This window comes from Lytechinus pictus, chromosome 16 (genome assembly GCF_037042905.1).
Source record: "Lytechinus pictus isolate F3 Inbred chromosome 16, Lp3.0, whole genome shotgun sequence".
NCBI lineage: Eukaryota > Metazoa > Echinodermata > Echinoidea > Temnopleuroida > Toxopneustidae > Lytechinus > Lytechinus pictus.
This window is the reverse complement of record NC_087260.1, coordinates 6,124,303-6,151,385: the sequence shown is the minus strand read 5'-3', so window position 1 is coordinate 6,151,385 and position 27,083 is coordinate 6,124,303. Positions and strand designations below refer to the sequence as shown.

At 37.8% G+C, this 27,083-nt stretch overlaps 1 protein-coding gene across 3 annotated transcripts; it reads left to right on the top strand.

Annotated features, from left to right (window-relative positions):
• On the top strand, positions 1-25,687 carry LOC129279314 (uncharacterized). Of its 3 annotated transcripts, none has more exons than XM_064111039.1 (4): positions 1-204; positions 6,496-6,739; positions 12,669-12,854; positions 16,359-25,687. In XM_064111039.1, exon 4 carries the CDS (start codon positions 16,375-16,377, stop codon positions 22,696-22,698), a length of 6,324 nt encoding a protein of 2,107 aa, XP_063967109.1. In that variant the 5' UTR covers positions 1-204; positions 6,496-6,739; positions 12,669-12,854; positions 16,359-16,374; the 3' UTR covers positions 22,699-25,687. The 3 variants fall into 3 exon arrangements, with proteins under 3 accessions (XP_063967109.1, XP_063967110.1, XP_054771378.2); XM_064111040.1 differs by having other exon boundaries at positions 35-421; XM_054915403.2 differs by lacking the exon at positions 1-204 and adding an exon at positions 2,713-3,916.
• The last annotated feature ends 1,396 nt before the right edge of the window (positions 25,688-27,083 follow it).

Sequence of the window (27,083 nt, the reverse complement as noted above, 5' to 3'; positions counted from 1 at the left end):
ACAGACCATAATATCTCTCACAAGTGAAAGTGTCTATTATTCCCTTCTGTGAATCTTCTTCTGGTCTGGAACATAACAGCTCGTTGGTTTATTGTGTGTGGAGGATGAATACTGGCGAGCCATTATCGTTACAGTTACAGTATAGCCTGTAATCAATTTAGATCTTGTCTATTTGCCTTTTTCAGAGACGTATACAATAATTCAGTAAGTACACTGTTTCCTTGTTTGTGTTTATTGTTTTTCGGTATCAGCAGGAAACCTGGATATTAACGGAAATGCAGCCTATTTTGATGAGTTAGTGGAAGATCAATTTCCAGCGAGAACATTATGATATACACGTACGCAAGACAGAGGAGGAGTGTACGTATATAGAGTAGCATTTTGGTAGCGTGAAATAGATTCTGCGTTTACTTTAGTTTTGGTAAGTACAATTGTTGTGACTATTGTGATTTTTTGTAAAAAGGGTAATGTAGGTTGCAAACTTGGAAGCTTTGGTATGGTGTATCTATTTTATGTTGAGATAGTTGTGAACGATTTTATTGTATAGGCCTGGGATAGATAATTACCATAGTTCCATACCTTCATTGGGGTTGGGCCACAGCATTTTCTGTAGAACTTCGAGAGTGCGGGACTTGGAGATAAGTGTGTTGTTCACTTAAGTACCTTTTTAAAGTAGTAGGCGCACAAAACTGGTGTAATAATTACTTACAAGTTACAATAATCAAGACTCGAACACTTAACTCGTCAACGAATTATTGTGATTAATAGATCTCGTTTCCAGATCCCTCGGAGAAGAATTTAAGCCTTTCAGTCCTCTGCATGGTTGCCTGCTTACAAATATTTATACTTTCAATATCACAACCATCGCCATCTCGGATTGATTTTGGTCATACGCTCACTTCATTTAGTGGTGACGAAAGGAAAAAAAAATAATAATACAAGAAATAGTGTTGCAAGACAATGAAATATACTTAGATATTATTAATAACAATAATAATAAAAAATAATAATAATGAATAATAATAATAAAAAAAACAATAATGATGACGATGATGATGATGATGATAATAATGATAGGCTGCAGAGCCCTTTGAAGATTATAGCTGATGATGATGATGATGATAATAATAATTATAACAAAAATAACAATATAAACAACAACAATGATAATGATAATAACGATATAGCATTTATGAGGCGCCGATTATCTGGTTGCATATTCAATGGCGCACTATAATCTATCAAGATTTACATGAGAATAGAGCACCCTATTCCGCAGTAGTGATTATGGTTTTTTTTTTTCAATTAGTCCATCCAAAGCCGTATACAGAGGGGGGGGGGGGCAGGATGGGGGCGTGAGAGGAGCACGGAGTAGAAGAGGAAATTACAAATTGTATCGTGATCGAATTAGTTGTCAGCTGGCATGAAAAAAAACATGAACAAATGCTAGTTAGGGTACTCTGAAATCGAAATTGTAGGGTCCTTTTTGAAAATTCATGGACGACCACATGATGTCTACTTGGTATTTGCAGTGCCCCTCATATAGACTATGCATTATAGCTTATAAATAATTAGTGTAGTTATATCCACTACACATGTTCTAAAGATGATTTTGTTGTATCTCAATATGGCTACACGACACAGGGGGCATATATTTACGCTCCCTCTCAACTTGTCGCTTATGTCTACACTTATAGCCTTCATAAAGTTAAATGGAACTATTCTTATCCCTTCCCCCTATTCATCCGTTTTCTACACGAATCAATACCGGCGTCCTGTATAAACAGAAACATTTATTGATTGGAAAAGCCTTGGAATGCTTACATAGATCCTTGATCACATAGGTAGGTTACATGTTATAATAGGCTCGGGACGTCAACTTGGAAGTATAATTTCGTCACTCATATTTCCATGGCGTCAAATCTGACTCGAAGTGGAGTCACTCTGGGAGTCAACATTCTCGGATTCTGATTTAAAAAAATAGGCATCAGCTGAGAATTGAGTCAATTCTGAGTGGAGGTTACTATAAAAACGAGTCACGATAAACTCTCGGCTGACACTATTTCGAGTCAAATTTTACTACACGCAAAACTGATTTTAAAAAGGACGTAGCGTCAGTGTGTTATGACAATCTGATATTGAGAGGACGTCGCGAACAAGTAGAATATCAGCTAATCTTCATGTATGTGTTTTTCATACACTCTTAAATGTTAGGCAACATACTGTCCACACAACAATTGGTTAAAACTTTATCCAATTCTGGGTAGTTGTAAACCAATAATGTGTGCTTTGGGTAAAAACTACAAAATATTTTTTGAAAACTACCCAGAGTTGGATAATTTTTTTAACCAGTTGTTGTTGTTGTTGTCAGTATGTGGCCCAACGTTTTGAGAGTGTAGTATATTTTGCAAAAGAACTGAATCATAGAAATGTCTCTAGGGCGTGCAAATTATTTTTGAAGAAGAACTAATCTTGTCACTGATGTCACGGTCTCTTTGATGAAAGCATATACGTTTTCATTAACGGGGACTGTGGATACAATTCGAAGAGTATACTTGCGCCACCTTTCTCCTAGATCTAATCCCTATCCCGTGTAACATGCATGGCATGAAAAAAAGGGGGGCTTATTGTAGCTTTTGAATTCTTTGTACTTTCCAGCGAGTTCACGAGATTGAATGAAAAGAGCTGTCAAAAATTTTGAAAGGAGTATTTCGTACAAAATCGGTTCCTGTGTTCACCGCCGCGTTGGGACAACAATCAGCGTTTTATCCTTCGGACACCCCACCTTGATTTATATATCTGACCCCTTTTAAATAACTCGGCCATATTTCACAAGCGATTATTATCATGATTATAAGGGGCATGTTCGTAGAATCTTTTCAAAAGCCCCTTTTAAAATGTACTTTCTATATCCTATATGCCCGCCAGTGTGTACCTATAAATCTAGCTTTTATCGCTGGATCCATGATGGAGGTATTCACCATGATTTCACGGCTCGGTTGACGAGAGAGCGAAATATAGCGAGTAGATTTGTAAAGAGGGAACCGAACAAAACACAATTATTTCCGATCCTTGTGTCAGTGGATGTGCTTCGAGAGGTGTAATTGTATTTGATATACAAATAGGACGAAATCGTTTACTTATAGCGACAAAACAATTTACTTTCTGAAGAGGGACGTTTATTTTAGGGAAGATGTTTCGTTGAAACCTCACGGCTCGCGGGAACATTGGTCGCGTTTTGACTTTGGAATGGCAGAGTATGTATAATGGCGAACGTGACAGTATTGGTGGAACGCATAGTGGGGTTTTCAGTCCACATCCCTCTTCTCAGGTGACAAGTTCAAAAGTTAGATGCGTGAGATGATGACTCCTGACCTGAGATCGTGAAGAGCTAGAAGAAAAAAAATGCCAAAGATAAAGCATTATATTGGTATATTGGTAGCCGCTGTGCAAACAGGATATGATTTTGGAGATACATGAATGAATGCAACATTGACAATATACTAAAGATATGAGTTTTTGTTTGCCAGATATATGATAAATTATTGCGATTGTTTTTCAAGCAGCTTCGTTTGTCCTGATTCGGATGTGCAATTCATATGAGTTGGATCTCTACATTTTAAGTTTGAAAGTTCGTAGCGTTTTCCTGAGCCTTAATATTGAGGATGCAAACATAACGTGTAACTGTCAGCAGACAATTGTTTGGCGCGTAGCCGAGCTTGTATATTTCACCTGCACGCGAGGAATTTTTCTCACTTCTCGTTCATCAGCGTGCAGGTGTTGTTGTTCTCGTACCCATGAACAAGGCGTTGAACTCCCTTTCGAGGGGTAATAACCCCAGTGGTAGAGGGGTGTAAGGAACGGGAGGGGTGTAAGACTGCCATGGATATAGGTGTGGACGTTAATCAAAATCACGGTAAGCTCAGAAATATCGCCGAATTGTAGAAAATGTAGGCCCAACTTCTGACGAAAAGTAAGAATATGCTCTCAGAATTCTTGTTAGTTATTATATGGAGTCGTTGTGAAAGGACTTGGCAAGTACTGACATGAGTGGTGACGATGGTTGTGGCGTATGATGTTGGTGATGACGGCGGTAGACACTTCAATGGTACTGACTTTAGTTTATCCGAGTGAATAGGTTAATATGACATCAACTTACAGGAAGGTGGAGCAGGATGTTGGTGATGATGGCGGTGGTGATTATGGTGGTGATAGTGATGATGATGATGGTGGTGATGATGATGGTGATGATGGTGGTGATGATGGTGGTGATAGTGATGATGATGGTAGTGGTGGTGGCGGTGGTGGTGATGATGGTGGTGATAGTGATGATGATGATGATGATGGTGATGATGGTGGTGGTGATGATGGTGATGGTGATGATGATGGTGGTGGTGGCGGTGGTGGTGATTATGATGATGATGATTGTGGTGGTGATGATGATGATGATGATGATGCTGATGATGGTGATGATGATGATGATGGTGGTGGTGGTGGTGATGATGATGATGATGATGGTGATGATGATGCTGATGATGATGATGATGGTGGTGGTAGTGGTGCTGATGATGATGATGGTGAAGATGATGCTGATGATGCTGATGCTGATGATGATGATGGTGATGATGATGATGATGATGGTGGTGGTGATGATGATGATGATGACGACGATGCATGATGATGGGGATTGATGATGGCGGCGATGATGATGACAATGATAGTGATTGACGGTGATCATGATGATGGCTATGATGGTTGGTGATGATGATAATTACGATGATGACGAGAATGACCTGATTGAAGAAGGCGTCAATAATGACGGTGAAAATTATCGTAAAACCTCGAATCGGACGTGTGTATCTAGTGATAATACTAACGATGATTTTCATTATTATGGATTACCATTATGAAAATGATGGTGGTTATGATGGTGATGGTGATAATGGTGATGTTGAATATTTTGATGATGATGATGTCTAACGGTGTGAGTGTATGAACTAATTGGATAAAGTAATGACAATGATGATAATTATGTCTGATAATGGTGGCAACCATGGCAGTGGAAGTTGGTAGTAAGATTATTAAAAAAAAAACTGAGCTTTATATTGTTCATTTCGGAGGAATTAACCCCCCTTTTTGTTTTAAAAATATTACAGGGACAAATATTTGGAGAATTTCTGGGCTCTTCACTTTGATGCGAAAAACTGCTCTCTGCATGTAAATACTCTTGTTATATTGTGAAGATGCTCATTTAGGCCCTGCATTGTCATGATTGTGAAGAAATCTAGCGAGAACATGCAAAAATTCTCCCAGACCTTCGCTAAAAGACCGAAATTGGTAATAAAAAGGATGACGGATTAATCCTATCACGTATATGAGCTGATGTTTCAGTTGTAAAGCTTAGTTTAGATTTTTTTAAATATTTAGTACACTAAATTTGATCTTTGCCCCAACAAATAATAATCACCATATTTATTCTATGTTCAAGTTATATAAATGTATTATGAATGATATGATTACAGAAGTAAAATAAACCTTATGGCCCGTATTCTGAACTCGGGTTTAAATTAAACCCTAGGTTACAGTCGTGGTTTAAGTATGGATAGCCAATTGGGGCAAAAAGCCCTAACAGTACACATCCAATTCTATTAACTCATACAACACCCAAAATGTTCATAATTGTCTGGGAATGATAACTGAAGCATTTTTCTTCATAATAAAAACAAATGGAAACAAAACAACATAAGAGATATACAATATCAACATAATTTTTGAATTCTTGGCTCCCCATAATTTTAGCACCGACTTAGACCGTGGTCTAAGTTAAACCTGACTTCAGAATACGGACCTATGTGTTTGTCTGAATTATGAGAATATAAGTGAACACAACGATTAAATAAATTGCGGATATTATATATGGTACTCTGCGTTTGTATCTCCATGATGACGTATATGATTTGAATTGGACAGAACTACATAGCGACAAGCCACAATTGACTGACATTAATCTTTGGTGAATATTCATTAGAGAAAAACAACAATAACAACAAAAAGTAAATACGCTCTCTATTGTCAATAATCATTCGCTGTTTATCGGCTGTGATAGCTCAATTATCTTCGTTATTTGTTTGTTTTATTAAAAAAAATACACCGCTTATTCGCGGAAGCAACTGTATCAACACTACAGCAACCTTCATATAGTATATATTGGAATGAATGTATATTCATTTTGTGCCATCATGGTCCCTATGCATTTCCTGTCTTAGTTTTCTGAACTTCAATAAGATTAATTTCAAAATGCGAGTTGATTACGATGTTAACATGAATGATACATAAGAAATGTATTCAAATAGCCTAATGTGTAATTCATGATTTATTAAATGACTTCATTCATTGGAATATGGACAAAATGTTTTCAAGAGACAAAATCAACGTGGACATCGAAGAGAAATTCACAACAATATGTATACATTATGTTTCTGTTATTTTCCACAGAAAAGTTCTTTGATAAAACTCTAGCCCACCACAACGCATCGACATCGCATCCCTCTTCTCCCCGTAGTCTTAGAAACGAATCACCCACCGACTCTAAGAAGATACAGCCGCTCGAGGACTTTCACGACGACGACTCCGTATTTGATGACCAAGCAGATGACCAGCAGGACGATGACGACGACGACGAAGATGATGATGATGATGGATCTTCCAGTACCAGCAGTAAAGAAGGATTTGTAAAAAGGTACTTCTGAACTTTAATGAATGAACTAATCTGGAGATGAATTATTGCATATTTTCTGTATCATATAGCTGAGGATATATAGGTATTTAAAAAAAATCAAATTCAACACCATGGCATTTCAGAAAGTGTAGTATATCTAATCTAGTTTGATGTAACCAGGTACACGTGATCCTGTTTATCTGGTACTTGGAAGCCCACGTTTTCTTGTGATCGTTTACCTTTCATCTAGTTTCTTTTATTTTTGTCCTCTTCTTAATTTTATATAATTATTTTATCTTATTTTTATTTTCATCCTCTCCGTCTTCTTCTCCTTCTCTGATTCTTATTGTTTTCTTGTCTTTGTTGTTGTTCATCTTCTGTCTTCCTTTCTTCTTCTTCTTCTTCTTCTTCTTCTCCTCCACCTCCTCCTCCCCCACCTTCTTCTTCTTCGTCTCCTCCTCCTCCCTCTTGTTATTCGCATTCCTCCTCTGCATTCGCTTGCCTTCCTTTCTATCATATTGAATATGACCCTATTTATCAGCTAACAGCTTGGAATGCGAGAATATTTTCTGTCCACATTTGAACAAATCACGGTTCAAATAGACGTGTTCTAAAGACTTTAAAAAAAAATTGCTCAATATTTGAAGGAATAACAATAGTGATTGATGAAAGAATAAACAGTTCCAAGAACATCAGCTAAAAAGAAAAAAGCTGGGCTTTGCATTCACGAAATACATGGCATGAACAATCTTTTCAAATACAATTTTTAGTTAATTTTTATCCAAGTTTTGAGTAACCTGATACGAAATACAAATTCAGCAAGTTGAAAAATATCAAACATTCTTTGGAGAAAAAGGGTAATTCATCCACCCACGCAAACACACACAAATATTGCAATAAAAGAAGGTTCGGAAAGTTAAACACAAAAATTCAAAGCAACTTCTCACTCGGAAAGTTAGGAAAACATGAACAACCTTGTGCGGCTGTTTTCAATGAATGAAATACCAGCAGATAGGAACGAAAAAGGTTTGTCACTCGAGAAAAATAAATCCCACTTCTGACAATAGTGTGCGATATGGAACACTTGGTTTGGCATCAGCTAGTCTTTTATTCAGACCAACTGAGAAGTAGTTGCAATATTTATTGTTTGCAGGAATTCACGTTAGCCCTCATATAGGCCTAATTGATGAGAGGTCGTATATTATTTTCTTCGTTATAAGACGTCAAAGTGATTGTCACTGAATAAACGTGAAGGAAAATATCTATATTTATTTTATTTATTATTTATTATTTATTCGGCACTTCAAACATATTTAAGATTTACAAAGCAATATCAAACATTACATAAAATGACATAAAAACCGGGCATAAAAATTATACAGGTACGTGCAATATTTGATAGCAGTTTGCCCAGTGCATCAGTTGGTGGCCAGGGAAGAGGAGAGCAAACTTAATCACTGTGACCTAATGGTCCCTCCATCCAATATAAGCCTCGAACGCGAAACAAATCGATATTAAAAAAAAGAAACTAACCTTTTACTATAGTAATTAACGTAAATGTCTTGAAATGAGGCCACATTGGACATACCTGTTGTGTGACAAGCGAATTTTCTTGCATACCGCAGACGTTTTCTTTGCTTAATTTGTGTGAGAATATTATTTCTAGCAGATAAAAAAGGTGTGATACTATTATGACTGGGTCTGTTAGAAACTGCGAAGTCAAATTTGACAAGTGCAGAAGTTAACTATATCATAGGTTTTAAATTATTGCAGACAGTCTGTGGTGTTTCGTTTTATGATTTCGGTGATGAAATAACTATACTGTCAAGGTCTGTGGCAAAGCCTCAGCTCTTTTCTTGTGTCTAGATATTGTCGAATAATATGACTAAAAGGGAGATGGGAAACACGAAGATAATAATCACAGCATTTTATTGAGCCATGTAGCAACTTCAGTTATGAAACTATTTGTATGGGATATAATTTTTATTATGCCCTTCATTTTATTACCCTTCTCCAATCAATACAATTAAGTGCAGCCCAGAAAGCAGAAGGTCCAGGGCCCGTATTCCATAAACGAGATAAGCTTTTTACTTAAGTTTGAGCAATTTGTCTTAGCATTTTGCTTGTCTGAGAAATCTTCCCTAACGATATTCTATAAACTTTAAGACATTTGTCTCAAGTCAGACGATATGGCTAAGCTAAAGTCTCAAATTCTATGACGTCATGAGAAAATTGCAACGTCACGCAACTGTGCGTGCCGAAGGTGGCCACATAGAACCACCCCATGAAATGGGTGAAATAATAATACCAAACTTCAGTCATTTGATTTTGACGGGTTGCATTACTTTGCTAAACAGTATGAGGTCATCGTATGCAAATTAGCATGCCAAAGAAATCATAACTCATTTCATTTCCTATATATGATATTACATTTGATTTTTTTTTAGTTTTAAACATAATATAAATATCTAATGTCTTTAAGCTAGATTATAAGATTTTTCTTGGGGACTTTTTTGGCTAGAGTTAGATATATGTTGCACACTTGTATGCAAAATCCATTCATATTTTGATAAGAGTTATCCTTTATTGCTGGCGTTGCGGATTCAGGACGAGAACTTTGGAACCGTTTCATAAAAGTTGCCAGCACTGACAAGTTGCATCTGATAATTACCATAGGAACTGTCAGACACCTGTTTTCTCACCCAATCACCCCCCCCCCCAAAAAAAAGAGAAAAGTTAGACGACAAATGTTGATGAAAAGTGGCACGCTTTCCTGATTGGTGACGTCAGTCAGGATGTGAAATATAAACAAAACATTAATGGTTAAAGTGAAAAACTCGTGCACTGACACGTTGAAAACGCTACCACATTCATGCCATGGGTTTTCATGGTCAGACAAATATAGTATTGGTAATATCATCAAAATCGGTTATGAAATAAGCAAGTTATGGGAGTTTGAAAATTCTTGTTGTACTTTCTATGGGGATCCCCAAATTGGCAAACGTGCTTAAGATTTCATTTCTAGAGTCTGCATTTTATCCCGAGTTAAAGGGCAAAAATATTTATACACATCATTATTCAATAAGATTCGGATATTTCATTGTCAAATATGAGGAAAGGATTTATGTTCGGGATGGGGTGCTTGAAACAACTTGATGGGTATATATATATATATAGTTAATGGTTTTAAACTAATGCACGTGCGGAATTTAAAAAAATGCGAGAAAATAATTTTAACACTTATACGTGATCAGGATCTGTTTCCTTTGAAATAATGGTTCGACCTAACACTATTGAATTCAGTTTTTTTTTTAAAGGTTGGATATCACATATGTAAGAGGTCACTCCAAACTTTCAAATGTTTATTTAACATTTCATTTCAAACATGTCGTTATACCCGGACTCATTTCGTGGCCAAGAGGACAATTTTTTTTTCAAATTTAGAGAGAGTTCATTTTGAAAACCAGTAAACAAACTTCATACAAACATGAAAAGCCATTCCCAGCAACATGCTGCGAATCACCCTAGAAATTGTCAAGTTCGACTATTGCGTATTATCTGATATGGTAATTGTTCTCACAATATATGCAACTCCATCTCCTCAGGCTTTACAATCTGATAATAGCATGACGGTGTTTACATGTATATTTCATATTGACTGGATATTATAATTGCACATGGAAACAAACTCTCTTTATTATTAAGTTCTGTTTTGATAAGTAATGCATCTAAACATATATTGCCATTTTATACCGATTTTATTTTTGTATAATGTAAACCCCGACTAGTGAGGAGAGCTTCATAATAGAAACTAGTTTTTCTTTTAGTCATCCTCAGGCACTAGTCGGTGGTAATTTCTTCCTATCATACATATTCCTGTTGTCTTTTGCCTGGAAATAAAATAAATGAATAAATAAAATTTCCAGTAGGCCCGACTTATCATTATGGATCTATTTTAGTCTCTCCCATCCACATTTTCATTTTCTCCTGCTGTGACTTTTGTCTCATCCCATATTTCGACTTTATCTTGTCAAATTACAGATGAAAAAAAAAACGTACATACTTGAATTTTTATTAGATGGAAACATTTCCTCTTCATTATTTTAATTTCCTGCCTATCCCGGCTCCAAGTATACTAGTAGGTTCTCAGATATCTATTGTTTACATTCTTTCATTGCGCTCAGCATTCAATGTGCTTTTGTATTATTCGTGTTGCGATATGTCGGCGGCTTATCTCCACTTTTTTCTTTGTTCGCATCCATACTCATGATTTATTAGTTTCCCTCACAAACAGCGGCGTAACAGGGGTTGGTGGCCAGGCGGGGGCGGGGTGGGGCAAGAGCCAAAAGTTACCCGGTATTATCATGGTATGAACAGGCGTAATGATGTAATGAGACGACGATTTTGAGAGGGTCAGATATTGCGTATCAGTCAGAATTTATCTTTTAAAAAAAAGTTGCGAGCGAGCAACTTTTTTGACATTTTAATACAAAAATCAAATTTTGTGATAGATTTTGATCCAGAGAATAATATATTTCAATCTTCTCTCTTTCCATTCCTTTTTTGTGGTCTGTACGCCATTGTGAACATGATTCTTTGCGGTAGTAGCTTGAAGAGTACAAATAAAACGAGGGGCGCATTATGGCGCATGTGCTAAAAAGCTGCTTAACGAGCGAGCGAGAAAAAAAAATCACATTTTCATGAGAATCTAACTTTGAGATATTCTTTGACATAATATTCAATAAATAAATCATATTCTACACTTTTCCTTTTTTTTTCTTTCCTCCTTTTTTTGTTCTTGGTTGTAGAAATCCATACTCATATACGGCAGTGCTATGCGGTTGGGGTCCCGGGCGGCCGGAGCCCCCGGAACTTCTTGATATCAGAGCAATTTAAACCTCGCAGATTGCTGCTATTTCTAATCAAATCGCGGGTATATACAGAATATAGCTTTTACACAACACATTTATTCAACCCAGTTGCGTAATGAACCAAATATTTTGAGGGGGCAAAACATAGCAATGTGGGAAAATTTGTAAAAAGTCCCCAGCGAGCAAAGCGAGCTGGAAATGAAAAAAATGCATATTGATATTAATTCTAATTATGTGATAGATTTTTCCATTATATTCAGCAAATAACACATTTCATTGTTTCCATTCATTTTGTAATACGTTGTCTCCTATAATTTCTTTTATTTCCTCTTGGGTGTGGAACCAAGACCCCCGCGCCTGTACGCCAGTAATTGAAAGAAGGGTCCCTACAGGGGGGCGTTATAGATCCATTTGAAGGTTATAGATGAAGAGCCCCTACTGCGTGGGGTCTGGGGCAAAGCCCCGGTAGCTTATTTGCATAAATTTAGCAAGCTTATATCACAATGTTGTGTGCTGTCCATCTTTCTCCCCGCTCTTTATTTTTAATCCTCGGCAGCCCGGTCGTGTTATTAAGTTTTTTTTCTTGTCCCTTTTCTTTGTTTTCCAATTTGGCTTTTGACTAAGGCATTCTATTTTCGTTTCCCGTTATTGTTTGCCACTTTGTCATCTCTTAATTTATTTCCTATCATGTTATTGCATTATATAGGCCTATATTTCGGAATGATTTGTTCTTTCTCAAATGTTCTTCTTTAGTTCCTTTTCCCGCTTTCCTTCATTTTCCATTAAAAAAAAATCTTCGTTTTCTTTCCGCTTTTCCCTTTCCTTCCCCTTTCCCTTTCTTTCTCCCTCCTTTTTTGCCTTTTCCCGGTTTTTTTTATTTTTCCGGTGAAATACGCCAGGGGGGGGGGCAGCTTGTCCCCCCTGCCCCCCCCCCGCCTGTTACGCCACTGCTCACAAAGGGATCAAATCTACCAACCGTTTACAGATTTCTACCAGCCCCCCCCCCCCCGAAAAGAGCACTATCAGATCAAAAGGCCCACCTCAACGCATATTCTGTCTATTTACTTCTACCCACGCAGGCGTATTGAACGGTGGGAGCGTCGACTATCGCAGTGCGACGACAACGACGTCACCCAAGGCCAGGCATCCTTTGAGTTACGGCAGCGGGGACAGCCAGCACCCGTTGTCATACCTCCGACTTTTCTCCACGGGTCCGTGTCGTTTTGTGGGAATTCTCAAGCGGAAAGCGAGCTTTCTTCAATAAGGTAAATTCCTTGTGATACGTCATTTGAATCAGAACAATGAATAGATGATAATGTAATTTGTTGCTGTCAAAAGAAATAGTAAACATTCCAATTGTAATGTGCTGTTATGATCACATAATAGTTCATTGGCACACCTAAATCATATTGTAATAGTCCAAAGTTTGATATAAAGACAAAGGCGGTAAATGTTTATATTAGTGTGTCAGAATATCCATTGTCTGTTTCCAACTAAAAGTATTAGTCATGAATATAGTAGGCCTACAAAAAGGGTAAAGTGCATGACTAAAAATTGATTGCGTCTGAATGGCAATCAAAATTATGAAGAAGGAGAAGATGAAGAAAAAGAAGAAGAAGAAGACGAAGAGGAAAAGAAGAATAAGAAGAAGTAGTAGAAGAAGAAGAAGTAGTATCATGAAGAAGAAGAAGAAGTATATTTGTAGAATAAGTCTTGAATGCACTGTATACAATATGCAATGACGTTCAGTTTTGATGAAATTGGTATACCATATTAATTTCAGCACGTATAAGGTTTCATAATCAAACACATTCATAAAACCTGAATAGACCCATTAATGAGCTATTGAAATTTACGATTGTTTAAATGTTCCTTGTCATGTTACGAGTTATGATTGTGATTTTCGATGGATGAACTTCAATTATAATCTATTCATACGAAAAAAAAAAAAAAAAAAAACTTTAGGTGGTACTAATTCAGAGTGATTATCAGATTAGAGTGAAAACACATTTTTTATCATTAAAAGAAAAAAATTCATAATTTTTCTTTTCATATCCCTTTTTAAGATGGCTTATTTCATTACGGTCCCCGATTTGAAAATTAACTTCCCAAATGGGCATTTCAAAAGCACCTAAAAATAAGTGACCAGATATTGAATTTGGTAAGATGTAGGTCCAGCCATGTGCGTATCAAGGATCAAATGGAGTGGCCGGGGGGGGGGGGGGCACAGAAAAGTGTTGAGCGTGATTTCATTGACAAGCTCCCCTCTAAAAAGATTATACTCCGAAAAGGAAATGATGATCTCCCTTCTCCCTAAATATGACAACCAAAATAAGAATAACAGATATAAAAACGAAAAGTTTGGTCCCCCCCCCCCATTTGTCAATATAGCGAATTTAGTTTTCAATATGACAAAGAGTAGTAATGATTCTAATGTTTGTTATATCTTTCATCAGTCAGTCATATGAAATGTCTTCTTGTATGATTATGTTTTTGTCCCCTTTTGTAATCAAGATGTATTTTGTTTTGTTTTATGTTATGTACTGGGCTCCAATTAAGTCAATCAATATGTTGTTTAAGATGGGGGTCACTCTTTTTGAAAAATACAGAAGAAATGAATATCATACAAGACATGCAATTTCAAATAGACTAATCAAATGATACTTATTTTACACAAGTATTATTCAAATCATCTCAAATTCATGGAAATTAGGGAACAGCTGATCATGGCTTTTCAAGGCAATGTTAGCTATAAAAAGAGGAAAAGGGTTTTGGAAGTAATGTATTCAATTATCATTAGCCAAATCTGTCGTTGGATGATTAATACAATTCAATTTCCTCAGACTTATTGCCCATAAATACTGCCTATTTCGTTACAAAAGAAAACACTCAACCTTTGCCTTTTCCTTTCCAATTATTGCTCTTATGAACATATTACATCAAAATCTAATCCACAAGTGACATTGGCGTCAAATTTCGAGAATGTATACCTTGTAATGAATCAAGTATTTTATGACTTTTGAAATTGCGCCATTTCAGTTAACACAGGAAAAACCAATCATAAGTCGTGTGTATAATGTTAACGATCAATCTCTATTTTGCAGATTATGTTGACTTGTTGATTAATATTTTGCGTTCATCGACAAAAGCACAGTTTCACGAAACGGTTCATTGGTTTTCGTGTATAAGGACTCGTTTCCATCGAATTGAATCTTTGAAAGCAAAGAATACCTCACAATTGTTAAGATATTCGATTTCGTTTTCAACAGAGCCGCAGTATATACGTACAGTGTATTGTTTGTAATACTGTACGAGTATTATATTGTATTGTACTACAAGAGGCTCTGGTATTTTAGATTGCTTTTCTGATAAATGGGTTTATTGAAATTCTCTAATCGGAAGATATACACTGCATGATGTTAAAGATTCTAATGATTAATGAATATAATTATTGATGAAAGGGAAGAAAATACATTTTCCAGTTAAATGACACTTCCCCCTTTTCATGTCGAATTCCTCTTTTTTTCTCAGGCTAACTGTCACGACTGTCAGTGAAATTATGTGTCGTGCAAAATAATAGTGAAGAGAATCTGAATGCTAGAGAGTGTGGAAAATGTCCAGCAACATAGGGTTTCGTTTTGCTCACCTTGGAGGGGATGGATATATGTAGTTCCATTCATGTGTTAATAACTATGTTACTGGAGGAATAAAAAGGGTAATCATGACCGACTTTTCACACTCATGACATCAGACACATAATATATCTCAACTTGTAATCGTATTTTGTATTGAACCACAATCACCCGCTTCCCCTAGACTATTTCAATGACGTGCTTAGTGCATGTCGTGAAAAAACACACCTTACGACTGTTCGCGATCCGATTTTGGAACAAATCGCATTTTGCTCATTTTCTGAAAATGTGAATGAAACATATTATTTGAGGTTAACATTGATGGAAAGAATACTAATATAACCATTTTGTAAGATTGTAAGCCTTTATTTTGGAGTAAAGGCCAAATTAGTTTCAAATCGTAGCCAATCGTACGACTGCTATGACGTCATTACGAAAAGATATAAAATTTGATTTTTTTTTTAAAGAAGGATGACAGCATAGTCACATATTTGAATATAGGTATTCGTACGATGATTTCGAACACTACGTTATATTACAAAATTGAGTCGCAGACCAATCGTAAGGTGTGCGGTCGGCTTTAGATAAAAGCAGGGGCAGTGGATGACCACCAATATGATTCAAGTTTCAGGACTCAAGTTAGATTTATTTCTTTTCGACTCAACTCAAATAAATAGGTAATCATTACACAGATATGTAATGATAACCGTATAAATCAATACAAATGAATATACAATGTAAGCAATATGACCATACAAACAAAACGGGTAAATATTTGCGATGAACACTAGGCAACATCATAATGACATTAATCAATAATGTAATATATACAATGCAGATAAAACTACCTTGTTAGATCGGGCAGGTTTTCCCCAGATTTTTATATACAGTTTACACTCTGACTGTCGAAGACAAGAATAGAGCTACAGATGTTAAAGTGACAGCTTGTCACAGTAAAATGAAAATAATCTAGATAAACCTTCTAGGTATAGCGGAGTGTGTCGTCTTAATTCCTTGTTAATTCCAATAAAACAATGTCGTTATCAATTCATATTAGATTGATATTAAAGTAGAGTATATTTCAGGAAGAAACGGAAGTGTTACTTTTTTTTCTCTCTCTCTCTTTGTTCTGAACAGGTTGAATGTGATTCAAATGAAAGCTGACTTTCAAATGACTGAACTCAAATTAAAATTTGGCAAGTGGCAATACGACATCAACAAGGGGACGAACCAAACGGTAAGGCCACAGAAGAATCCTCAACCTAACAGGCCAAGCGACAGCACCTCTTTACCAGACGTATCCGAAAGCATGGCGGCGAGGGGTCGCGGAGACGTCATTCCGAGTGTTGCACAACACATCAGCCTTGCATCATTTGGGAATGATGGTAGTAGGCGAGGTACATCAGGGCATCAACTGCCAGTGGACCAAAGGATATTGTCGTCTTATAGAGGACAGAACCCCCATATCACGATGAGCCAGTCGACACCTTCATTGGGTCCGCATGGAGGTCAAAGTAAAGTCTCGACTACCACAAAGACTAATCGGACAATAGTGACAACGCAAAGTCAACCAACAAATAGCTGCGGTTTGGAAGATATGGCATTGAAACTCAGGAATATGAACAAACCATTAGAACAAGAACAATCGTCACCGCGACGTACACTGGTGGCACCTTTAAAAGCTTTCACAGATAATCAACATATTTCAGAAAGACTGCGTGGCAGCTGTGGGATTGACCCGAGTGGTTACCAAAAGGAACACAGACAGGATGGAAGGTCTGGGACATCGAACATACGGACATCCCATACTGTTCCCAGCCATGGAACAGTGAACCAAAGTGGCATTCCTGTCCGAAAAACGGCCACAGAAGACCATCAGCAGAGATCAGGGCGGTCTGAACCCTCGAACATGCAAATGTCTACTACTCCCGGTCACAGAACAATTATTCAAAGTGGCGTCCCAGTGAGAATGTATAAAGCCGCACCAGATGATTATCAAAGGGATAACCAGATTTTACGCAACACTCAAACTTCTAAATTGCAAACTTCTCATACTCTGCATAACCCCAGAACAATTATTCAAAGTGGCATCCCAATGAGAACAAATAACACTGTACCCGATGGTTACCAAAGGGATCACCGCCAAAGGTTACATATTTCCGATTCCTCAAACATGGAAACGTCTAACACTATGCCCAACCCGAGAAGTAGCGTAACCATGGGAACCAATAAAGCTGTACCCGATGGTCATTACAAGGATAACCAGCAGAGGTTAAATAGTTCCGAGAGATTGAACAAACAAACGTCCAACATTATTCCAAGCCCCAGAACCGTGGTTCAAAGTAGCATGCCCATGAGAAACAATAAAGCCGCACTAGATGGTTATCAAGTTGATCATCACCATAGATCAGGGAAGCCTCAAACCTCGAGCATGCAAATGCGTAATACCATTCCCAGCCTCGGTACAACGGTCCAAAGTGGCATTCCGGTGAGAACTTATAAAGGTGAATCAGATGACTATCAGATGGATCAAAGGCATAGAACTGGGAGGCCTGAAATATCAATCAAACCTTCATCGCACAATGTTCCCAGTTCCAGGACAATCGTACAGCAAGATTTTGTGACTAACGCAAACAGAGGAAATTCCCATCGACATCACTTGGACCAACAACAAAGGTATGGAAGGTCAGGAATCTCGAACCCACAGGCAACTCATAGCAGTCCCAACACTAGGACAATCATCCAGAATGACCTTGACCCGAGGGCTAATCAAGGCTCAACCTATGGATATCAAAGAGATTACCAACATAACTTTGAGATATCTGGAACGTCAACCGTACAGTCGACTCAATCCATTCAACACCAAAGGACAACCAGGCAAGATGACAATTTTACAAAAACAAACCTTAGTGAAGCCGACAAGAAAATTGATCGTGAGAAGTTACTCAATGACCTCAGTGATATACTTGTTGAAGAATTAAAGCAACAAGAACAAATAGAAGAGGAGATGTCTTCAGGCGGCGTTTCCGATGGCTCGTATTATGACTATGAAGATTCGTGGGACATGGACACATCTGAATCCCCTGTAGACACTAATGATATTGGCACACAATTTGATTATGCCGATGAAGAAATTTCCCAGGAATCTATCAATTCTGAAAATGAGATTCAATATTTGATAGAAGGAAGCGATGAAACCTTTCGAACTTCAGATGATACTTTTGATGTTTGCACACAGGTTTCTGTTTTGACATCTCCGAAAGCTAATGGAAAGACACCCACTGACGCCTTTCCCAGAGAGGATAATTTACAGGATAAGAATCAGACATCAATTGAGGAAGTAAACACAGATGAAAATCGAGAAGAATCCTACTCAATAACTCAACTTACCGAGGTAAAGGATGCAATCAAGGACAATCAATCTAGCAAGGAATCCAAAGAAGATTTAGTACCAGTTCTAAATCATCCTGACAGTTATCAGGAGTTTACTGTCGATGTAAATGGTGTTGACGCTCTGGATAAACTTGTCAATGATTGCAACGGAGCTGTTGTGGAACGACCTGAGCAAGCGCCAGAACCCTTATCCGAAGTGGATGAAGCATTAACGGGTAGCAAGACCGATTTAACTAGAGCAGTTGTTGGGGAATCGGCACCCTACGTTAAATCTTCCCATGATGTCTTCCAGTTGGATTCTAGTGGTTCCCATCATGATGACATGCTGGGAAAACCAACACCAATTCAGAATAGTGACACCAACGAAATTGTAAAAGATACAGAGCAAACGCTAGAAACCTTTCCTCAAGCAGATGAAACATCAAAGGACAACAATAAGGTCTTTGACAACGAAGTTGTTGACAATGTAGTACCAGGCGTTGGAGCTGCACGTGATAATTCACAGTTATGTGCCATTGTTGCTGAACACGATGATGTGTTTACTGCTATTGCCGCACATCTTGATGACGCACAAGAAAAACTGACATATGAAAAGGACATACCAGAAAGGACGAATAAAAGGGAAATTCTTATTGATAGTAACATTCACATCTCGAGCAATGATATCAAATCTGATCATGTGGATCCTTCAGAGCAATCAGTAGACCCAACTACCCAAGACCAAATACCCATAGAGAGCCAGACAGCTGCTGAGAAAGAAGTGGAGGAAGAAATCTTACACCTGGACATTTCTCATGACGTCCAAAGTAACGCCGAGTTTGAACAACGTGAAGGATTGGAGATACTGACTCAAGAGACTATCAACAGTGACCTTGTTGAACTTGATGCAAACAATGATTTACCAATATGCAGTGATCCACCATCTGCTTTACATATATCGGAAGGTGATGAGTATGACCACACGGACCTGCTGACTGAACGGGATCAGGATCAAGAATCTTATAGACTGGATGACCCAACTAAAACTGTCGTTGAAGAAGTTGTGCAAAGTCTCAAGCGTCCGCATGATGAGAAAGAGCTTAATGATGTAGACCGTAGAATTGCCCTGAAATCGCTTTCAGAAGAGCTATACAATGTGAATAACCCGACAGTGTCTGCAGAGTACGGAGGAAACCTGACAACATCCGATGGACCAATTTCTTATGACGATAAGACAACGGTTGAAGATCACTTCTGTAAGACTCTTACTGAGGACAGCAACCAGCCATTTGATTTCTCAAGTCTCTCATCACCTGTTGTAGAAGGGGACTCCGACTTACCTCAAACTAAAATAAGAGCAGTGTCTGAAGACTCTTGTAATGGTTCTAATCATGCCTCATATACAAGAAAAGAAGAGGAAACCCAATGGAATGAAAATATTGGCAGGGTCTCTTTAGGTTCAGAGAATTCAATTTCTGGTCATAATTTAAATCCTTCTCTACAATCAAACCACTTTTCCTTTCCAATGCCTATCGAGAACAAGAATGAGTTCAACGAGGAAAAAAGTCACCCACTACAAGAAACTTCTGGGGATCATGATTCTTCAATAGATGAAGAAAAATCTGATACTGATCCGAAGAAACGTGACCAATTTAGCGATGACCTGAAATGTCAAACAAATATCACAGTTAAAGAGTCCATGGGAAGGGAATCTTTGAGTCCGAGGAGGTCCAAAATTCCAGTACCAAACTCAACACTTACTAGAAGCAAAAGTTTGCCCACTCGAAACCGTATGAATCGAGATCATGTACACACGAAAGAAGCTTTAAACAATGGATTGGTCAATGAGAGGTCACCCCGTGTCAACGTAAGCACAACATCACCAACCTCTTTTAACTCTTTCTCTTTTGTACATAAAAGCAGCCCGAGGTCCGCTTCTTCTAAAACAGGAAAACAGCAGAATAGCCGTATACCAATACCAACGTCGAATTTCAAGAGAATGGGAAGTTGTCCTGATCGTTCCAGGCCCAAGATTACAGGATTAAATTCAATATCATTATCGAACAGATCGAAAGTAAATACAAATATCCCAGTTTCTAAAAAGAACACAAGCAAGACACGTTCTAGGGACATTAATGTTACTGAAGCGCTTGCTATTAATGATGATGCAAGAGCCACCGCATCTTTAAAGGATGATGAGCAATCAACTGGGGAACCGAAATCATGGATACCTGGATCCAATGATCCATCACTCTCTCCTGGTGACATGCCAGTTGATCTTGCAGCAGATGAAAATGAAAAACAGTTCTTGGATAATCATTCATCAGAAACGGATGACTTCATTAAACGAGCAAAACAAATTTTGTCGAGAATACCAGCTTCACCAACCAACACTCCAGTTACTCAAAATGCTCCGTTTGAAGTGAAATCATCTGATCGAGGGGACAAAGTTCAGGGGCCAACAGAGGAAGTTCCTCACACAGATCATCATCCCGTTTCATCAAATGAAAAGGACACCGAATTCCTATCACTGGAGGCAGAGGCAGATGATGATACAGCAAGTGAAACTCTTACTCTTCACTCGGAAAATGAATTTGATATTAAAAGCCCCTTACACGAAGAAGTTCTTAATATCGAATTATCTGAAATCGAGCTTATTGGGTTTGAGTATGATAGCCAGAAATCTCCGAATTCTAGGATACCAGTTCCGCAGAGGCCTCATAAGCCAGACCAAATCGATGCGTTATCAGAGGAAGAAAGTGAACCCGATGATGAAGTCGTTAGTGATGTTTCTGGCAGAGAACGTTCGGTAGCTAGGATCTCTCCCATGCCTAGGGAAGATGGAGGTGACGTAACACCAACACCAAAAATGCGAAAATCCTTCAAGTCGAGGATCCCACTTCCTTCTCCAATAGCAATCAAACCACCACCGCGTACAAATAGAAATCGCTCATACTCTGAGACTGATGGAGGAAATGTCATTAGTTCTCATGAAGAATTTGACGAGGTACGTCAAGAAGAGTCTGATGAATCTGAAGAAACTGAAAGGGATCATCAATCTGAATTCGAGGAGGGGCAGAATTTTAGAAGAACGCAATCATCTCGTGAAGTCAGACCTCGTGGTAGCTACTGGGCATTTAAAAACACGCCCAACCTTGCGGTAACAGATTTTGAACGTTCACAGACGCTAAGACCAAGCCGTTCCAGGAGTACTGGTAGGAGATCTCCAGCAGGTACTCCGAGAATAACACCAAGAGGTACGCCTAGGTCGACACCGAGGAGCACACCACGAGATACGCCTAGGAGCGGATCTCTGAAGAGGCAACAGCCTCATTCTAAAACACCACCGACCTTTAAATCTCGAGAGTGTGCCTTTGTGCCACTTCCTGAATGGAATCGCCTGAGAGAAGTTCTTTCTTCAGGTGAACAATCCAGGCAGAGCACCCGTCCATCAAGTCCTTCGGACTTCAGCTACACCAGCAGAAGGTCCTCTAACGAATTCCCAAGAATGCATTCTCCGAGATGGGAAACTCCTATTACAACTCCGAAGCCGAGCCGTTGGAGAGTCGATGGTCGTGTCCCAACACATCTAAAGAAGAAATACTCATCCATGAACGACATGGGAGATTCCGAGGACCTCTATCCGTCTGACCAAAACTTGACTGAACCCAAAACAGTCAAAGAGGAATTCGACTCCCCTTGGAAGATGCAGTTCAAAACCAATATACCTTCATCGCAATCTTTACCTCGTACTGAGAGAAATGAGGCTGACAAGAATAGAGCTCATCATCAGCAAGAAAGGCAATTCCCGGACAATATTGGAGGTAGAGGGCGCTCACCTTGTGCTTCCGAGACGACGGAGATACCCATGTCCTCTACAGGAGACGTCTCTGCGATCTGGACTGAAGACGATACCCTGCAGAGCTCCAACTTTAGTCTTCCGGTAGGAGCTAAGAAGAAATCATGGAAGCGACGTTTATCAATCAGGAAAAAGAAATCAGTAGACCCTTCAAAAGAAGGAGAAGGTAAAGAACCGGAAGAGGACAAGCGGGAAAAGAAAAAGAGGAGAAATTGGTTGCTTAGGCTTCTTGGAATCCGGAAATAGGAAATCCAGTCTATTACAAAGCCTTCCTAATATCGTCGAAGTGCCAATGATTGCAACATAAAAATATCAGCCAATTCCAACCATTTTTCCAACATACGGGTCAGTTGAGGACATGTTTTCTTTCCTCTTACTTAAACCTCCTTCCCCTTTATCTTTTCACAATCGCCCATAATGCTGTGTTTGTTTTAACTGTTAAAGTCTGTGCTCGTGGATTTCAACAAATGTTGATCGTTCATTGGTCAAAATGTTATTCATTTTGATGTCCATAAAGATGGACTGTTTCTGCAAGTTACCTGCAGCCCTGCATGCTAGGGAAATCGACTTCGTTTTTCTCGCTGTCATGTTGAGAGCGAAGTTGGCTCAGTCGGTAAAGCGCGTCTGCCTGTAGAACCAAAGGTTGTTCCATAGATGCAGGTTATGTTATAGTGGAAAACAGTCCGTCCTCGGATAGGACTTTAAATGGAGGCCCCGTGTAGAGGAGAGTCACCACCTTTGCCCGTTAAGAACCCGCTACAATATTCGTATAAGAGTGGGGGGGGGGGGGGGGGGATAGTCGGTGTAGTGGTCCACCTGCACTTCCCCAATCAGTTATATCGAGAGGAGAGACCTGCGGGTCACAGTGATTCAGTTCGCGTTTCGCCTCCCAGGCACAGGTGACGCCAAACAAATAATGATGATGATGATTATGATAATAATAATAAATTACATTTGTATTTCGGTGAACATACATGAAATGGAAATGAAGGCATGGGGAACAAATCCTATTCTGTGTGAGATTTACTTCTTTATAATGCTCGGCACACGATTTAATTTCAAAGAGAGAGTTTGGAACAAAAAGAACTGCAAATTAGATTAATATTTTTTCGAGGAGGGGGGGGGGGGCAACATTTGGTTTCGATGGAGATACGAACATTTTTTTCTCGGTGTGCTGAAGTATTTTGCATACCTTTTTTTCGGAAGATTGTAAAATGTGGTTGTGATCGTCCAAGGCTACTTTCAATCAACAGTCAAAAGGGAATCAGAGATCAACTCAGTTAATCTTATACAAGTTTATCAAAACATTAAAAGTGTGAATGAATAAATAATGATATGTGATGGTACAAACCTATTTAAGGTTCCCATTCCATAGAAGTAAGGTGCTTACCTTCAGCATTGAATGCTGCCTCATACTCATAGGAATATCTCTTTTCATATGGTTCAGTAACTATATATAATGTATTGAAAGTGGTATAAAAAGTTGAGAAATAAAATAGCACTTGGGCGATCAATCTAGACATGCTAGAAACAGTCATTCTGATGATCTGTATACTAAGAATAAAAGGTGCAACTTTGCATCAATGCAACACCGTCATCTCTCTTGTGGGTGCAACCTTGCACCCTTAATCTTTTTAGCACCTATAGAGGTGCCGTTATCTATACTTTGCACCCTTTTAGGGTGTAGCGTTGTACTCTCCGAGGAAGGTACAACTCCATGCAAAAAAAAAAGTGCAGAGTTATTGCGCCTTAGAAACTGAAATTTTAGGGTGCAAACAAGAACAAAAAAGGTATTTTTTTCTCTTCTCACCCAGATGACTCTGCCGGTGTTGCGTTTAGGGTGCAAACTTGCACCCTTTTTTATAGTTTGTGACTTAATATTTTTTTTCACGAGACCGTCGTAAATTTATAAGTTCACAGATACCTTTAATACGCTACAAATATTTGTAACACTTGTCTGTATATTTATTCTTGAAGTAATAATGGCTTCAAAAAGTGTTTTTTTCGAGGGGCTCTTATTTTGAGGGTTAATACACAGAAGGTCTTTACTCCAAATCAATGATTTTGAAAAAAGATGGTGCTAGTGATTCTCGAACAAGAAGCTTTCAATCAAAGACGGGGAAGTGTAGGCCTACTCTGCATTATATGCGATAGAAAGTTAAATTGACTTGGGGCTTAATGGTTTCAGATTCTCAAGGTGTTGCCGCTTATTAAATTCTGCAACCAAAATGTTAAAATTATCAAAATTGGAGCGCTGTACCTGTTCAGAAATTCCGAGTTTGATATATCCCGATATCAATAGCATTAAGAAAAATATTCTGCACTATGCAAGCTATTGAAATGGCTCCAAATTTGGTTTCCTGATTGCAGATTGGTCATAATGTTCCTTTTTCTTATTGAAAGCAATCTTTATGAAACGAGGCCTTTCCTTTGTAGAATTGACTAGTAACACAACACCGTGCGGTCACGAAGCAAAACTATACACCCAGGAAAGTTATGCCTCATTTATTTCATCTTTTCTTCACTTAGAATAGTTTAGAACTAACTTTATGCTGACGTCACAATGGGTGTAGCTTGAGCTTATATTTGAGCAGCCGTATAGATTGCTGTATGTATATATAAATCAGATTTTGTGTTCATTGTTATATCAGCCAATTATTGATATCATACTGCAGTAAGTGTATTTTAATCGCGTTCTAAGTATAACTGTATTTTTTTAGATCTCACTTTCATGTGTGAGCCACCAGGAAGGGTGGGGTGGGGGTATACACCCTTATATATCTATATACACCAAATAACCAACTAAATCTAACAACTGTCTTGTCGGCCAGAGATTCATTTATATTTTTGTTTATTTGTGTGTAGTGATATTACATCATATTGGTTATGGTATTTAAATGATGCCACATTTTGCAGCTTTGATATTTACGTATATCTGAACTTTTGTATCCCCTCGAACGTCATTAGACACAATATTCAGCCGAATGAATAACATTCATTTGTTTGACATTTATCACATTTCTTTAAGTGTGATATTTGGACTTTGGACTTCAACTCGTTATAATATGCTTTGGTATTTGCAGATACTTGATAATTATTATTTATATCCTGATCTATTTTCGTCCATCATATGTTTGCTGTGATTGATGATATATTATTGCAGCTTGTTTGATTATCAATACCCAATATTATGACCCATTTACCTTCAATCAGAGTGTTTTAATTTGTAATAACTATGTTAAAAAAAAAAAAATATATATATATATATATATATATATATAAAAGATCTGTATATAGATATTCACCAAGTATTCCTGTTTGAGACAATTAGTCAAACTTTCAAAATATGAAGAAAAATAATATTTCTTTTATTCGTTGTTCAATTAAAAATCAAGCAGCTTTTTTAAATAGCAAATAGGCTTAAGGTCCTCGGGGAGGTTCTGTAAAAGTTCTATAAAAATCGTGTTTGACGTTTCTAATTCCAATGCTCTTTCTTGATTTTTTACTATTTGAAAGAAAAGTAAATGAGGTTCTTGATAGATTACCTGTAAGGAACTGCTTTGAAAAGATGACAAATGCAATACTTACTTGAAGGCCTATAATGCCATCACGTGCCCTTGGTGAAAGTATCATGATAGGTTTATTGATTGATGTTATTAATTGATTAATTAATCAAGGAAGGAACGTGATGGTTTGTTGAATGGACAGCGAATTTTACGTACACAGTAAAAATAAAATTTAACAACATTGATATTTTTTATAGAACCTGGTTTACTGCACTTTCGGTCCTATTAGAGTTGAAAGATGGTTAAGTGTTTTGATAATTTAAACAATGTCCAATTTGAAGTAATAAATATCATAAATCGATAATTGCTGTTATAATGTGAAATATTTTGTTTAAAACTTTAATAATATACTCGACAGTGTAGTAGCCCTGGATGTATAAAACGTTTTCACTGTGTACGAATAGGGCCTGTATTCGTATAGTTTACAACTCTACACTTAAGTAAGGCAGCGATTTGATCTAAGTTTAGATACTTAGATCTATTTTTATTGTGAGCATTAGGCCAAATGAATAAGTGAATTATAATTGATAAATGATGCACTCGATGGCTTGGTAAGGTAGACATTTTGAGAGGGCAGTTTTTTAATGGTGCACCATTTATAAGCTATTAAGCCCCCCAAATGTTTTTTAAATGTAATTAATTTAGCGTGTTTACCGTAAAAGATGCCAGATCTGTAAAAAAAAAGAATCGATGAAAATCAAGATGAATAATACAATATAATTATTATTTGACAAATGATATCACTTTGATGAAATTAAGTTAAGGGTATAGCATCAGCCCTCGAACGCCCAACGGTACGTCAGTTGGGACAGCTATTCAAATGTAACAATTATAAAAACTTTTAGTCGTTCTCGAGACACGGGCCGACCTTGAGTAAAATTATATCAAAACACGTCATTTATGTGTTCTTTGAATGATATTTGCTTGAAAACGTCTTTCATATTTTTTGTCTTACACGATTATTCGTACAAATATTAATATAAAGAATTGGTATATAAGGTGCTAAAAGGTTGGATATTCGAAGAGGCAGTTCGTTCAACTCACGCGATGTGTTTTTTGTTTTGA